Source organism: Macaca thibetana, chromosome 3 (genome assembly GCF_024542745.1).
Source record: "Macaca thibetana thibetana isolate TM-01 chromosome 3, ASM2454274v1, whole genome shotgun sequence".
Taxonomy (NCBI): Eukaryota; Metazoa; Chordata; class Mammalia; order Primates; family Cercopithecidae; genus Macaca; species Macaca thibetana.
In genome coordinates this window covers 180903694-180916007 of record NC_065580.1, presented here as the reverse complement: position 1 = coordinate 180916007, position 12314 = coordinate 180903694, and the positions used below count along the sequence as shown (strand labels likewise).

The 12314-nt window shown below is 32.3% G+C and overlaps 1 protein-coding gene across 1 annotated transcript; it reads right to left on the bottom strand.

Annotated features, from left to right (window-relative positions):
- Nucleotides 1-7291: 7291 nt before the first annotated feature.
- Nucleotides 7292-7710, bottom strand: LOC126950776 (ATP synthase subunit g, mitochondrial-like). The gene has a single exon (XM_050784798.1). It carries the CDS (start codon nucleotides 7703-7705, stop codon nucleotides 7394-7396), a length of 312 nt encoding a protein of 103 aa, XP_050640755.1. The 5' UTR covers nucleotides 7706-7710; the 3' UTR covers nucleotides 7292-7393.
- Nucleotides 7711-12314: the final 4604 nt, after the last annotated feature.

Below are 12314 nucleotides of genomic sequence, written 5' to 3'. Positions count from 1 at the left end.
GAAGTTTAAGGATCATTTCAATGCTCATCAAAGATATTTCTTGATGCATTTAAATGTATTGTATTGATTAGATCACAATCACCTAGGAAATGTTACTTTCTTTAAATGTTATTCATAATTTATTATGCAATTAGCATTCATAGAGTTGTGCCTTTATGCACATATTAAGATTATTGAAGTGAGGGCTATGACACAACTGTATACATTTTAATTGTCCTTAAAATTGAATTGCCTTTTATTGTTATTTAAGCAAATGATGATGGTTTAATGACTGATTATTTATGAGTAAATTTTTACATTGCAAAATACTAGAAAAAGGTGTAATTGGCCTCCTATAGCAGTATATTGCAGCAGTGTTTCTTGAAGGGTCTATTCCTGCTGAATTCAGAGTTATTGTATTTATTTAAAAATGAAATACTTGTTTCCAATAGTGAACTCAGTCTTTTTTCTCCACCTTTTCTTGGTAATTTAGAAGTTAACCAAATATGAGTGTTATAGTTACATTTTATATTCTAATTGTTAGGACTTCATGAGCCTCTATTCCTGCTCACCATTTTGTAAACAAAACTCAAGCCTACAAAACAAGGAATTTAAAATATAAAGTGCAGTTGATAAGTTTGCTTTGCTATAAATGAAGGAATGCAAAAAAAAAAAAAGTAACAATTCATTTGTAAGCAACAGTTTCTTCACACATTATGTGACTTTTTTTGGATTTGTTTTATGTTTTGGGTAAAACAGTTTAGTGTAATGATGCCTAAATGAGACAAAACAAAACAAAATAAATTAAAAAACAAAACAAAAACAAAAACTAACACATTCAACTGCCGATGTTTCTCAGTTGTAGCTTCCAAGAGCTCTCTATTCTTCCCAGCCCACTTGATACCCTGCAGGTTGTGGCAGACAATTCACAGGAAAAGCTTAGACATCGAGCTTGCATGCTTCTTGACTCCATTTTAAACCTTTTGTTCACACCAGGGTGGCATTTTTTCACACCGCATGTGGCAGTTTTGACTCCTATCCAACTTGTCTTATAAAATCAAAGTCTGTGATTTTTACATTCACGGGGCTGCTTCCTGAACCGCTACTGCTGTTTGTGTCTTTCCTAGTGATTGGTGCAGAAGTTTATAGCAAAATGTGTTTTAGGGAGAGGGAGGAAGAAGAAAGCAATATGAAAAATGTTCTGGGCCTGAAATACAGGAAATAAATTTTGGATAAAACAGAGGTTGACTCAGCAAAGATCATACCCGAAATAAAATACACTGGCCTCTATTTCTATTATTTTTTGCAGCACTATGCTGGGTGTTCAGGTAAATTTATAGAAACAATATAATGACATCATCTTCAGGTTGCATGTTATTTTTTAAAAACTGTCGTGTAATTGCAAAACAAAATCTTATCCTCAGCTCCCTACAGTTATTTTCCTATATAATATTTTATAATCAGTGAGTGCAAATGAATTTGACTTTTGGATATAACCATTTGGCATGCTCCATTTAAGTTCAACTATGAATAAAACAAAACCTATTATTTTAAAAAACTGTACTATAAACCGCACATTTAAACAATTTCTATAACAACATCCCTATTCTTAAACTTTTCTTCTTTCCCCTATGTTTAATTAAAAATGTCGCTTCAGTCGTTTATATTTTCTAAAGATAAACTGTGCACCTATTTCAAATAAATTACATAAAGAGGATAATCATAAAATAACAGCAGAAGTGAAAATTTTTGCCAAATACCAAAGTAGGTAAATTGGCTTGTTTCTGTAATTAATTATTAGGAAGACATAAAACTATAGATAGGAAATCTCTGCAGATAATCTGACAGTAATTGCTATGTAAATCTTTATATTTTTCCTTTGAAATTCTTATTTTGTTAAAATATCATCTTTTAGTTGTGTTAGTAAAAACATAATAAAAGAATATTCTAAAATATTTGCAAGGCATATGGTTTAATTCAGTTATTTTTTGTATAGGGAGGACAGAGGAGGATTTCTGCTTGTATCAACAAATAGAAAGTCATAATTATATTATTTTACATATTTTCTGAAGTTATAGAATAAACAGTCTTATTTTCAAATTACTACTTTTTAAACATTAACAAGTCATTCACCAAGAAATCAGTTAATAGAAGTAAACCTTTATGAGGTAGTATTTGTGAAGTGTTAAACTTCAAGATAAATATTATTGCATATTTAATTTAGCTTTTAGCTACAAACCCAACTTAATGAAATCATTTCAGCTAATTCAAATTGTATAATTTGTGTATCAAAATAACCAAATTATTTTAAGAAAATATATAAAAGAAATGGTTGTAGATTATAGTCTTATTCCTTCTTCCAGGGAATACCTAATTAAATTAGGTGCCTTTGAATTATTCATTACCATATTTGAAATATGAAATGGATCCAATAAATTGAGAAAGACTTCAATGTAGAATTTAGATTTTTTTTTTTAACTTTCTGGACAAGAACGTAGGGAAATAGCACTTTGTTTTAAGTCTTGTAATAGTAGGCACACTAGCAGAAAGAACAACTACACTTTTCCTTTTATAGATAGAAAACTATTTCATCTACAGTTTCTATAAAATATTAGGAAAGAAAATACAATTTCCAAGAATAACTAAATCCAAATGGTTAATGTTAGTAAAAAGCTATTTAAAACAAATGAATTGCAATAAATATTATAGTCTGGGATTTCTTTTTATTATGCACAGATATTTATCAAGTACAAATTTTTGCCCCTCTTTTAGTTAATTTAAAATTTGACCTCATAAGAAATAGAAAGGAAAATATTTTTTGTATTTACATATACAAATTTTATAAAGATCAAATACAATCCTTATCATTAAAAGCAAAACAAACAATTGAAAGCAAGTAAAATATTCAAATAAACACATACCTATTTAACCCAAGTTTAATATTAAGCCCTCTCATAAAACTAAACGGCATTTAGAGATCTAACAAAGCATTTGAAGTTAAAATTACCAAAAAAACAACAAAAAAATCATCTAAAGAAAAGTAAGTTTATGAAATAAAATTTACCTACTTTTGCAGCTGTTGTATTTGTTGAAAAAAAGTATGACTTTATTTCATGTGCATGCCAAAGAATGTAGAAATACTGTATATTTAGTTCATCATTTTTCATTATCTAGTATAGAAAACCCACCACTTTTATTACTTTAAATTTCTTATTTTCTACCCTCCCCGCCTACGCCCTCGATTTCTTCAGAGTCTCTTCTGGCCAGCATATCTTCTGCTTCAGGTGGATCCAAATAAAGCCCCCAGACAGACACACACAAAATAGCCACCATCCAGCTGAGGAGAGATAGGTTTTTTGCCTGTGCCCCATCCTTATGTGTTAATAAAATCAGCTCATACATTCTGCCACAAAATTCAGCTTGGAAGTAATCCTCTGCTACTTAGAGCTGGATGAAAAGAGTACTCATTGTGAATTATGTTTCATCTGTCACAATAACCTTCTTTATTCTGTCAGGGACCTCCCCTTTGCCTGTGGCAATTAGAGAAAATAGGTATGCGTTGAAGTATGAAATAGTAGGTTCTTAAAATGAAACAAAACAAAGCAGAAACTGTTGACACAGACAGACAGTACTTGCTAGGTAATATACTGCAGATTAGTAGAGGAGGCATTTTAAAGTCATTCCGATTTTACAAGAACACAGTAAAACAATGTTTTGCAGAATGAGCAGGTGGTATAGTTGCTATTAATTATTGTCAACATTAGTTATTGGTGACAAGCTGGGAATTGTAATTGTACTAAAAATGAAATGTAAACATCTTTTGATATTGTGTACTTTCTAATTAAATCATGCCACCAGATATATATCATAAATATATAGTATTTAACATATGAAATCACCATGATTTTATGTGCCTTTCACAGATCATAATGAATTTATGTGCTTTAAGTCTATTTTAATGCTCCAGAAAAACATTTTTGCAAATTTTTTAATGGGTAAAAACAAAGAAAAATTTTCCCTTGGAACAGAGCTTATCAAACAATTTTGTTTAATTTAAAATCAATGTGATTATTTGATTTACTTACTCTTACAAATCACTGAAATTACCTGGAGGCAGTTCAAGTTCACCTTTCTGGGATAAACCTGTTAAATGATAGACACCATCTCATTATCTCCTTGAAAGGACACTTCAACTTTTTGACTTCATAGGTTACAGTAAAAGTTACACCTTTTCTCCTTACAAATGAGTTAATCTAGAAGATCTTAAAAAGCTTAAAAGGAAAACAAACATAGTTGACAGAAAAGAAAATGCTCCTTCTAATACCAAAAGAAAGTCATTGCTGACGAAGTAACTGAAACGGTCATCATAACAGTTGGATAAAGGCATATAAATAATTTAAGTTAACACGAAATTCATAAAGTCTGAAGAAAAAATTCTTGAGGCTAAAAGGAAAACCTTTTGGCCCACTGCACAGGTTGGGCACAAAAGTGCTTGCTAAGCTATCTATTTCACACATGCAACGACAGAAGGTTCGATATTCATTCGATCGATGAGTGAAAAGGCACAATGGCAAAATCAGACAGACTTCTTTTCAAATACAGATCTCCAATGTCCCCCTCCAGTCTGCAGATGCACGGCTGGTGGTGTGGCTCAGACGGAGCAAGGGTTACATCAAGGCTGTTCTCTGGACCGTGCAAACAGTCTAGACCAATGACCTGCAGCATCATGCCCTTTGAAGAAGAGGCAAGTTCGGTCATGATGAAGAAAAATCAAGGCGTCCCCCTTGTAACAATAGGGAGCAGCTCGAGGCTGCAAAGAGGTAAGCAGGGTGAGAAGAAAACGGCATCTGCTTCCATGGTTACAGGCCAACTATGAGAACCTTGCTTTTCAAGGGAGTCTGTTCTCAGGCTCCCTCACGGGGTATGTCATGCATTATAAGCAAAGGCAGGTTGAGCTGAAATCCGCATAGTTATTTCAGAGTAAAATGATACGGAGCACATGGCTGGCAGAAAAAATAGTCACATGACTATTAAGAACCAGACTTGGGCTATTTCAGAAAAGATTTTTTTTTTTCTTGTATCAGTTTAGATAAAGAAAGACAGTAAATTTGTATAAAACAACCATGATAAATATAATTTTCATTTCTCAGGCTTTTATGTGAACAGAGGTCAAGGGTCAAGTCAGTCCTCCACTCCAATGGCAGGACCATACAGCCTATTGTTAATATAGCTTTATTATGGAGAGCATTTTGAAATATTTTCCTCTTTTGGGCGGATCATAACATAGAATATGCGTTCTTGTGAAATTTGGCTCTCTGACCTGACTCTCTTTGATTTGTTACCCAGGATTTTCTGTGTTTTAGATCTCATGTTCATTTCCGTTGTTAGATCCCATGAGGACAGGTAGAAGGTTTGGTGGGAAACTTCCTTGGTGTGGTGTTACTCCTCTAAGGCAGCCTGAGCTTGCCTCTGCCTTGTGAAATCTGCTTACAGATAATTCAAATCTGCAGCAAAACCATTCACCTCTGGCAATTCTCCTGTTTCTAATTCATGCCTTTGTGGTTTATTCGATGTGTAATACATCAATGAGTCTAGAGATTCTAATATAATTTTTTTCTTTTCTGCAAGATAAAGTTGAATTTTGTAATGTGATATACTAGCAGCTAATTTATTTGAATAAAAATTTGGCAAGCATGAAATATAACATATTCTGTATTAAGGAAAGACCATACTATATAGTAACCACACAGAATGCACACATATATATAATTAACATGGTTGAGACATTCCTCTCACAATGTACCACAACTCAATATTAGAAGAATTAATATTGGGTTATGTTCTAACTATGCACAAGTAACTATAGATGTTCATGCAGTATATCCTTTGAGCAATTTTTGTTTGCAAGTATATTGTTAAAATTAGGGAATGAAAGGAAAGAATCAAAGGACAAGGCATGAAAACAACTTTCATTAAATTTATTTTTCAGAATTTATGTATTTTAATATAAATGAGGACCATATAGTCTTGTGTGTAGATATTCATTTCAAATACTGACCTTGTAAGAAAATATCCTTATAGCTTAACAAAAACAATGAAGTGTTGGTGATCATGGTAGAAACAATTTTACACTTTCAATGAAGAAATCAGAGAAGTATTTGCTGGTATGTTTCTCATATAGATGCCTCGTTTTGAGTTGGGTTCGTGGGCAAACATATGCTTATTGTTTGGTTTCTTTGAATGTGTTGAGATACATTAGTTTCTATTCTTGCATGGTGAGAATAACTTAAGGGGTAAAAAAAGTGAGCTATTGGAGTGTCACTATTGTAGTATAATACTCTATACACTAGTATAAGCAATGAATGTATTATCTTAAAGTAGCCATGTTCTAATTGCTTTAAATAATTTATATACTACCAAGATAATTCAACATTAGAGTTTCTTTGATGTAACAACAGATCACACTTTCTGCCAAAGGTCAAGTGGCAAATATTTCTCCAATGAAAAATCCACCTGTCAGTTCTCCAATGGAAAACAAAACAAAACAAATACACTAAGGTTCATACATCGCATGATAATTTGTGAGTTGTGATTAAAGGAAAATGTGTCTATAACCTGAAACCCGTTGCAAAATAGATAGTTGGATTCTTATTTTTTTCAGTTAGCATTTAACCTACTCCTGCTTTTTTGTTTTTCAAAAACATGTTCAGTTTTAGGAATATTTATATGTGACCATAAATTAGATGAACACGCTAAGTGTGGACATATTTAAACACTTGGAGACATTCTAATAGTCAGATTGATGGTTAGTAAAATGCTATTATTTAAACATTTAACGTCCAGGTAAAAATATTTAATATTGGGTATTTAGGAAAAATGACAGCTGCTTCCCTTTAAAAAATTATCTATATCTGTGTTATTAAATAGGTGTGTATTATGTACAGCCTGCATATAGTTTGCAAAAGGTCCACTCCTAACATGTGTTAGACTTAAATATTCCTTTCAATTACATTTTAGAATAATTACTGAGTTTTGCCCTCCCCACTTCAAAATTTGTTTAAAAAAGGAAAACTAAACTTGGCGTTGCCTAATGGAACATCTATCCTTAAACGTGAGAAAAAGTCTGAAATGTTCCAGTGCCTTAGTGTAGTGATAGCGCTCTGAATATAGTATATGCTCAATAAATGCCTCTCTAATAAGTGAATACAACTGTGGTTGCACCAGTGAAACAATTTTCAGAATAATCCAATCTCATGAAAATCAGGACAGAATCCCTTCTATTTATTTATTTATTTATTTATTTATTTATTTATTTTTGACAAATCTTATTTTATTCAGATAGCAGTCTGATCACACATGGTCCAACAACACTCAAATAATAAATCAAATATAACCAGATGTTAAAGATTGGTCTTCAAACATCATAGCCAATGATGCCGTGCTTGCCTATGATCTCTCCAACATAAAACCACATCAACACCTCAGTGGCCACCACACCATTCAGCACAGCTTCCTTAACTGTGAGCTGTTTGAAGCTACCAGTCTGAGCACTATTGACTATTTTTTTCAGGCTCTGAATAGCTCTAGGGATCTCAGCAGGGGTGGGAGGAACCAGCTCAACCTTGGCGTAGTACCAAAATGTGGCCAATCGAGGCTTCAAGTAAGTCACAGCAGCATTCACCAGAGCCGGGGTCTTCTCCACAAGGTTACGGACAAATTGGGCCATGGGATGCGAAGTCAATCCCTTCTATTTATTTGTATATCATTGCTCACCTTTTTCTTATGACCGTTCTATATGCATGAACACTTGTCAGTAATTTGCTATTATGCCTACTGTGCGTCCAGTACGACTAGGAGTGTGTGCCTACAGCCACATTTCCCAAACAGGGTCCTGTGAAACATTATTATTCTGAAAGATATTGGAAGGTATTCTGAGGGAAAAAATCAAAGAGTCAAATAAATGTGAGAAAGATGCTATGTGAAACAATGGAAATTAGATTTCTTGTGTATAACAGATGTGAGGGCATTTAAAAGACTAATGTACATAGTGCATACTTAAGAAGGGCACACAGCTGACATCATCTCACAGAAGTATTTAATCAACATTTTTCAGGAAATACTTAATAATGTAATATGACCGAATTTCACAGATGTGCTCAATCTGGCTGCAGCCAGATTGAATAAACCAATTTTGACTATCTCTTCCTATATTCCATTTTCAGTGACATCGTTTTCTTAGCTTGAAATCAGTTGTGGCAGGAGTATTTGCACCATGCAAATCAGCAAACGCTATAAATCAGGGCTTCCCCCCTCTTTTTTGAGACTGGTTGTTGAACATTGACCAGCACACCATTGCCTAATTTTGTCTCTGAATCCATTTTTGTAGGTAAGCTGTGCACTAAGAGGTCAATAAGTTCAGAGGTTTTCTATTCATCAAACTGTCTAAAGTACAAAACTATTTAAAGCAAATTGTGAACATTAAACATAAAAGAAAGGGATAGCAATAAAAAATATTGGACGCTCTTAATTTTTCTTTAAAGATTTAGCAGTTATCTCAAGATTTCATATAGTTTATGTTTCTGATTTCTTTAAATTACCTGGATAAACATCTATGTTTATTCATTTATCCCTTTTCTATCAAAATATTTACATGCTCTGGTATGTAATTGTCTAATCATATTTAAGTGAGTTCTCAACATGAAAGCTCTGAAAATTGCCAGACATCCTTTAAAAGTGTCTCTAGCTCAGACCCACATCGTGACCTTTGAGTTTGTATAATGCTGAGATGAAGCATCTTTAAGCAATATATACATTTTATTGCATGTCATGTAATTTAAGGCATTTTATCAGACATGTTTACCTGCCTGACATCTTGGGTGAGATTTTTAGGAGAACAACAAAAATGGAAAATCTATGAGCAGACAATTTGAAAAACACATTTTTAAGTGATAAATCAATTAATTCCCAACTAATCTTTTACCTACTAAATTTCTGTGAATAAGTTAATAGGTAAAATCTGTAAGTATAGGTGGAGTATAAGTATAGATATTGGTGAAATAAAAGACTTAAAATCATGAATGGATTCTTCGTTGGCCTTATTGCTTGAAACCATGAGTTTTGTGGTGACATGTTTGGAAGGGTCTCTGGAATCTACTTTTGGACAGTACGTGAGATGATTTCTATTATGGTTCTAATTTACCTTCCCAAACCCGTGAACCCAAAGCACTAGGCACTTCAGTTTACAGAGCCCTCAAATTAATCCGAGTGTCTATTTTGAGCCAAGTTTTGTGTTATTTATTAGAAATTAAAGCATAACTAATACATGGTTTGTGTCGTTGTGGAGCCTACAGTCAAATGTGAGAAGAAAGCAGCTGAAATGTGTTATCACGAGAGAAAATTTTCTGAATATAACTGTGTCACTTTAAGTCAAATATATATATTCATATATATAATTTATTATATATACACATTATATATATATATTATATATATATATTTTTTTAACTCCCAGAATTCTTCTGGTTTAATCCCAGAATCTCATGTACTTTTTGGATTCTACTCTCATCACATAATAGGTGTTGGTACATCACAGAGAGCTCCATATTCACAAAACATTAATGAGTAGTGCAGCCAAGATGGCAATGATACGATCCTTAATATAGTCTTGAGTGAAGAGTCAGTACAGGTTATGTTCCAGAATCTTGCTGTTCATCCTGTTTCTAAACATAAGGAAGTATTTCATATAAAGTCGAGATTCTCAGAGGATACTTCACTATTAAAGATAAATACAAGCAATTCTAAACCCAATAGAAATTCTCACAGACATTCAGCTTAGATAATATTGTATGGCTGCATGTTTATGTATGAAATATGTGTTTGAATACTCATTGGATAAGATGTTTTTTGTATTTGGGAAAAAATCATCTGGACATACTAACGTTATACTTCTGAAAACTCTAAAGCCAATATAAAGTTGTAAAAGGCTTTACTTTTCATTATATCAACCACACTGGAAATTCATGTACAATTTTATCACTGGAAAATTTTCTTCTCTGTGCCACAAAACCTGGAACTCTTCTTTCTTTCAAACAACACCTCCCAAATTTGAAAACATATTACTGCAAAATATTTATATATGAAAGGTTTTTAAATGAATTATTGAATGTCAGATATTTAATACAAATACTTTTGCTATTTGATAAATTTATAAGTACTATTCTCTTTCAATTTTAGATAAAATAATTTTATATATTTTTAAAGAACTTTTCTCTGCTCTTGATAACAAATAGTGTTTTCTTTTTTCAAAGAATTTCTACCTAGAAAATTTAATTCATCCTTCTGGGCCTAGTTCAACTATTCTCTTTTGTACGTATCTTCTCATTGAACTGTCTTTCCGCCTTATATATACTCACCTGCTCTTCACTTCTGTTCCACTTATATTTTTACTAAGGTAGGAACAAATAATAATAAATAGGTGGCAAAGGGAAAATTTTAAAATATATACAGAGATCCTTACATTGGGATGCTGTAGTAATTGAGTCTAAAACTCAGCTCTGAACTTTGAACCACTTTTTTAAAAATGCTGTGTTTGAACCTTAAAAAATGCAAAATAAAAACAATCTCCCTCCGTTCTGAAAGGGGAAATGACCTTCTTGCTCCTGTCCATTCTTTTATCTGAGCAATGAGGGGTGAATGTGTTTGTAAAAAGCCACGTTTAGGCTCTATATTGCCCTGCTTTCCAAAAATTATTATTTGTTTTTACTAACATAAGATCACCCAAAGCAATTTCCTTTAATTAGCGTGTCATAACCTTCCTATTTTTGTTGAGTATCAAATCCATTTGACTTAGTGTCTCTGTGTATACGCAGACCCCCTAATGTTAACATGTGTTAAAATAAGCAACCCTCAATACTTTGTTTTTACAGATGGATGCCAACTATTGTGCTTGCTACATTACTTTGTTTCCTCTTTTGTCTTCTTTTCTTTCTCAAATGATTGAATCCATCTTCATTTACTTCCACCAGGCTGTTCAATTTTGCTTCCATTAAAAAGAGGCTCAGTCCTTTAAATTTCTTTTTTTCTTTGAGGGCCACATCCATGGACCTAAAATATGTTTCTTTTTAATTCATATTATCATATATTTTATAAAAATCATATCAGTTAATAATACATGTTGAGTATTATTTATAGGATATCATTTATTGCTTTATTTTAGTTATTTAATATAGAAATAGTTATATTAATACTCAGTATTAAGAATATTTCTATGTGATAGTTCTTCTATTACTTTATATGTATATATACACATATCAATATGTATGGTGTGATGGTTCTTCTATTGCTATATATATTGCTCTACATATATATACATGATCAAATATACATAGTTTGCTATATATATTGTCAAATATATTTGGTCAAATATATATAGTTTGACTGTATATAGTTATATTTGTTCATATATCCTATATATGAATGTATAAATATAGAATATATTTATTCATATATATCCTATATATAAGAATATATAAAATTATATATAAGCCGAATATATATAAAAGTAACATATATATTTTGCTATATATTTGAATATATAAACGTATTTGAATATATATGTATTTGAATATATAAATTTATCTATGCAAAATAACAAATAAAACATATATAGTCAAATGTGCATGTATGTAAGAATAACATTTCTATGTGATGGTTATTCTCTTGCTGTCTATCTATCTATCTAGTTAAATGTATCTGATCATGATATATATGTTTGAAGGCAGATAGGTTCTCTAGTTTTATATCAGTTAAGCAGTTAACTTTAGTAACTCTTTGAGAGTAACTCTTCAAGTGAAACTTCGAAAGAGTCACAGCTCATAGGAGTATAAGGGTTTCTCCTTGAATTTTGCAGTGCTCCTCCCTATTCTTTGGGATAAAGGATTGGAGAGGGTGATTATTTCTGCCTCTTCTCCTACTCCTTTAAATGAATTATTATCTTTTTACTCCATCATTCCAGGACTCAGGGTGTACTTTTTGAGAACACACCTAAAAGTTGTTTTGTTTTACCAGCTCTTTTTTAAAAACCACAAATCATCCAGAAAGCTGTTGCTCCTCTTTCATCCTGTAATGAACCTGGGGAGTAACCTGGGGATATTGTTAATATTCAATTAAGATTCAGGCATCTGGGGTGGAGTCTGAGAATCTGCATTTCCAATAAGACCCCAGGAGGTGATGATGAGGCTGGTCTATTGGTTGCAGTGAGAATGTGAGAGTTAGAAGACTTTGCTTCAGGTGTTTGCTTTGCCCCAATTCTGATCTTAACCTAGAGGCTTAACCTC

Excerpts from the sequence above, each read along its gene's own strand:
- LOC126950776 (XM_050784798.1), bottom strand. The coding sequence starts at position 7,705 with ATGGCCCAATTTGTCCGTAACCTTGTGGAGAAGACCCCGGCTCTGGTG.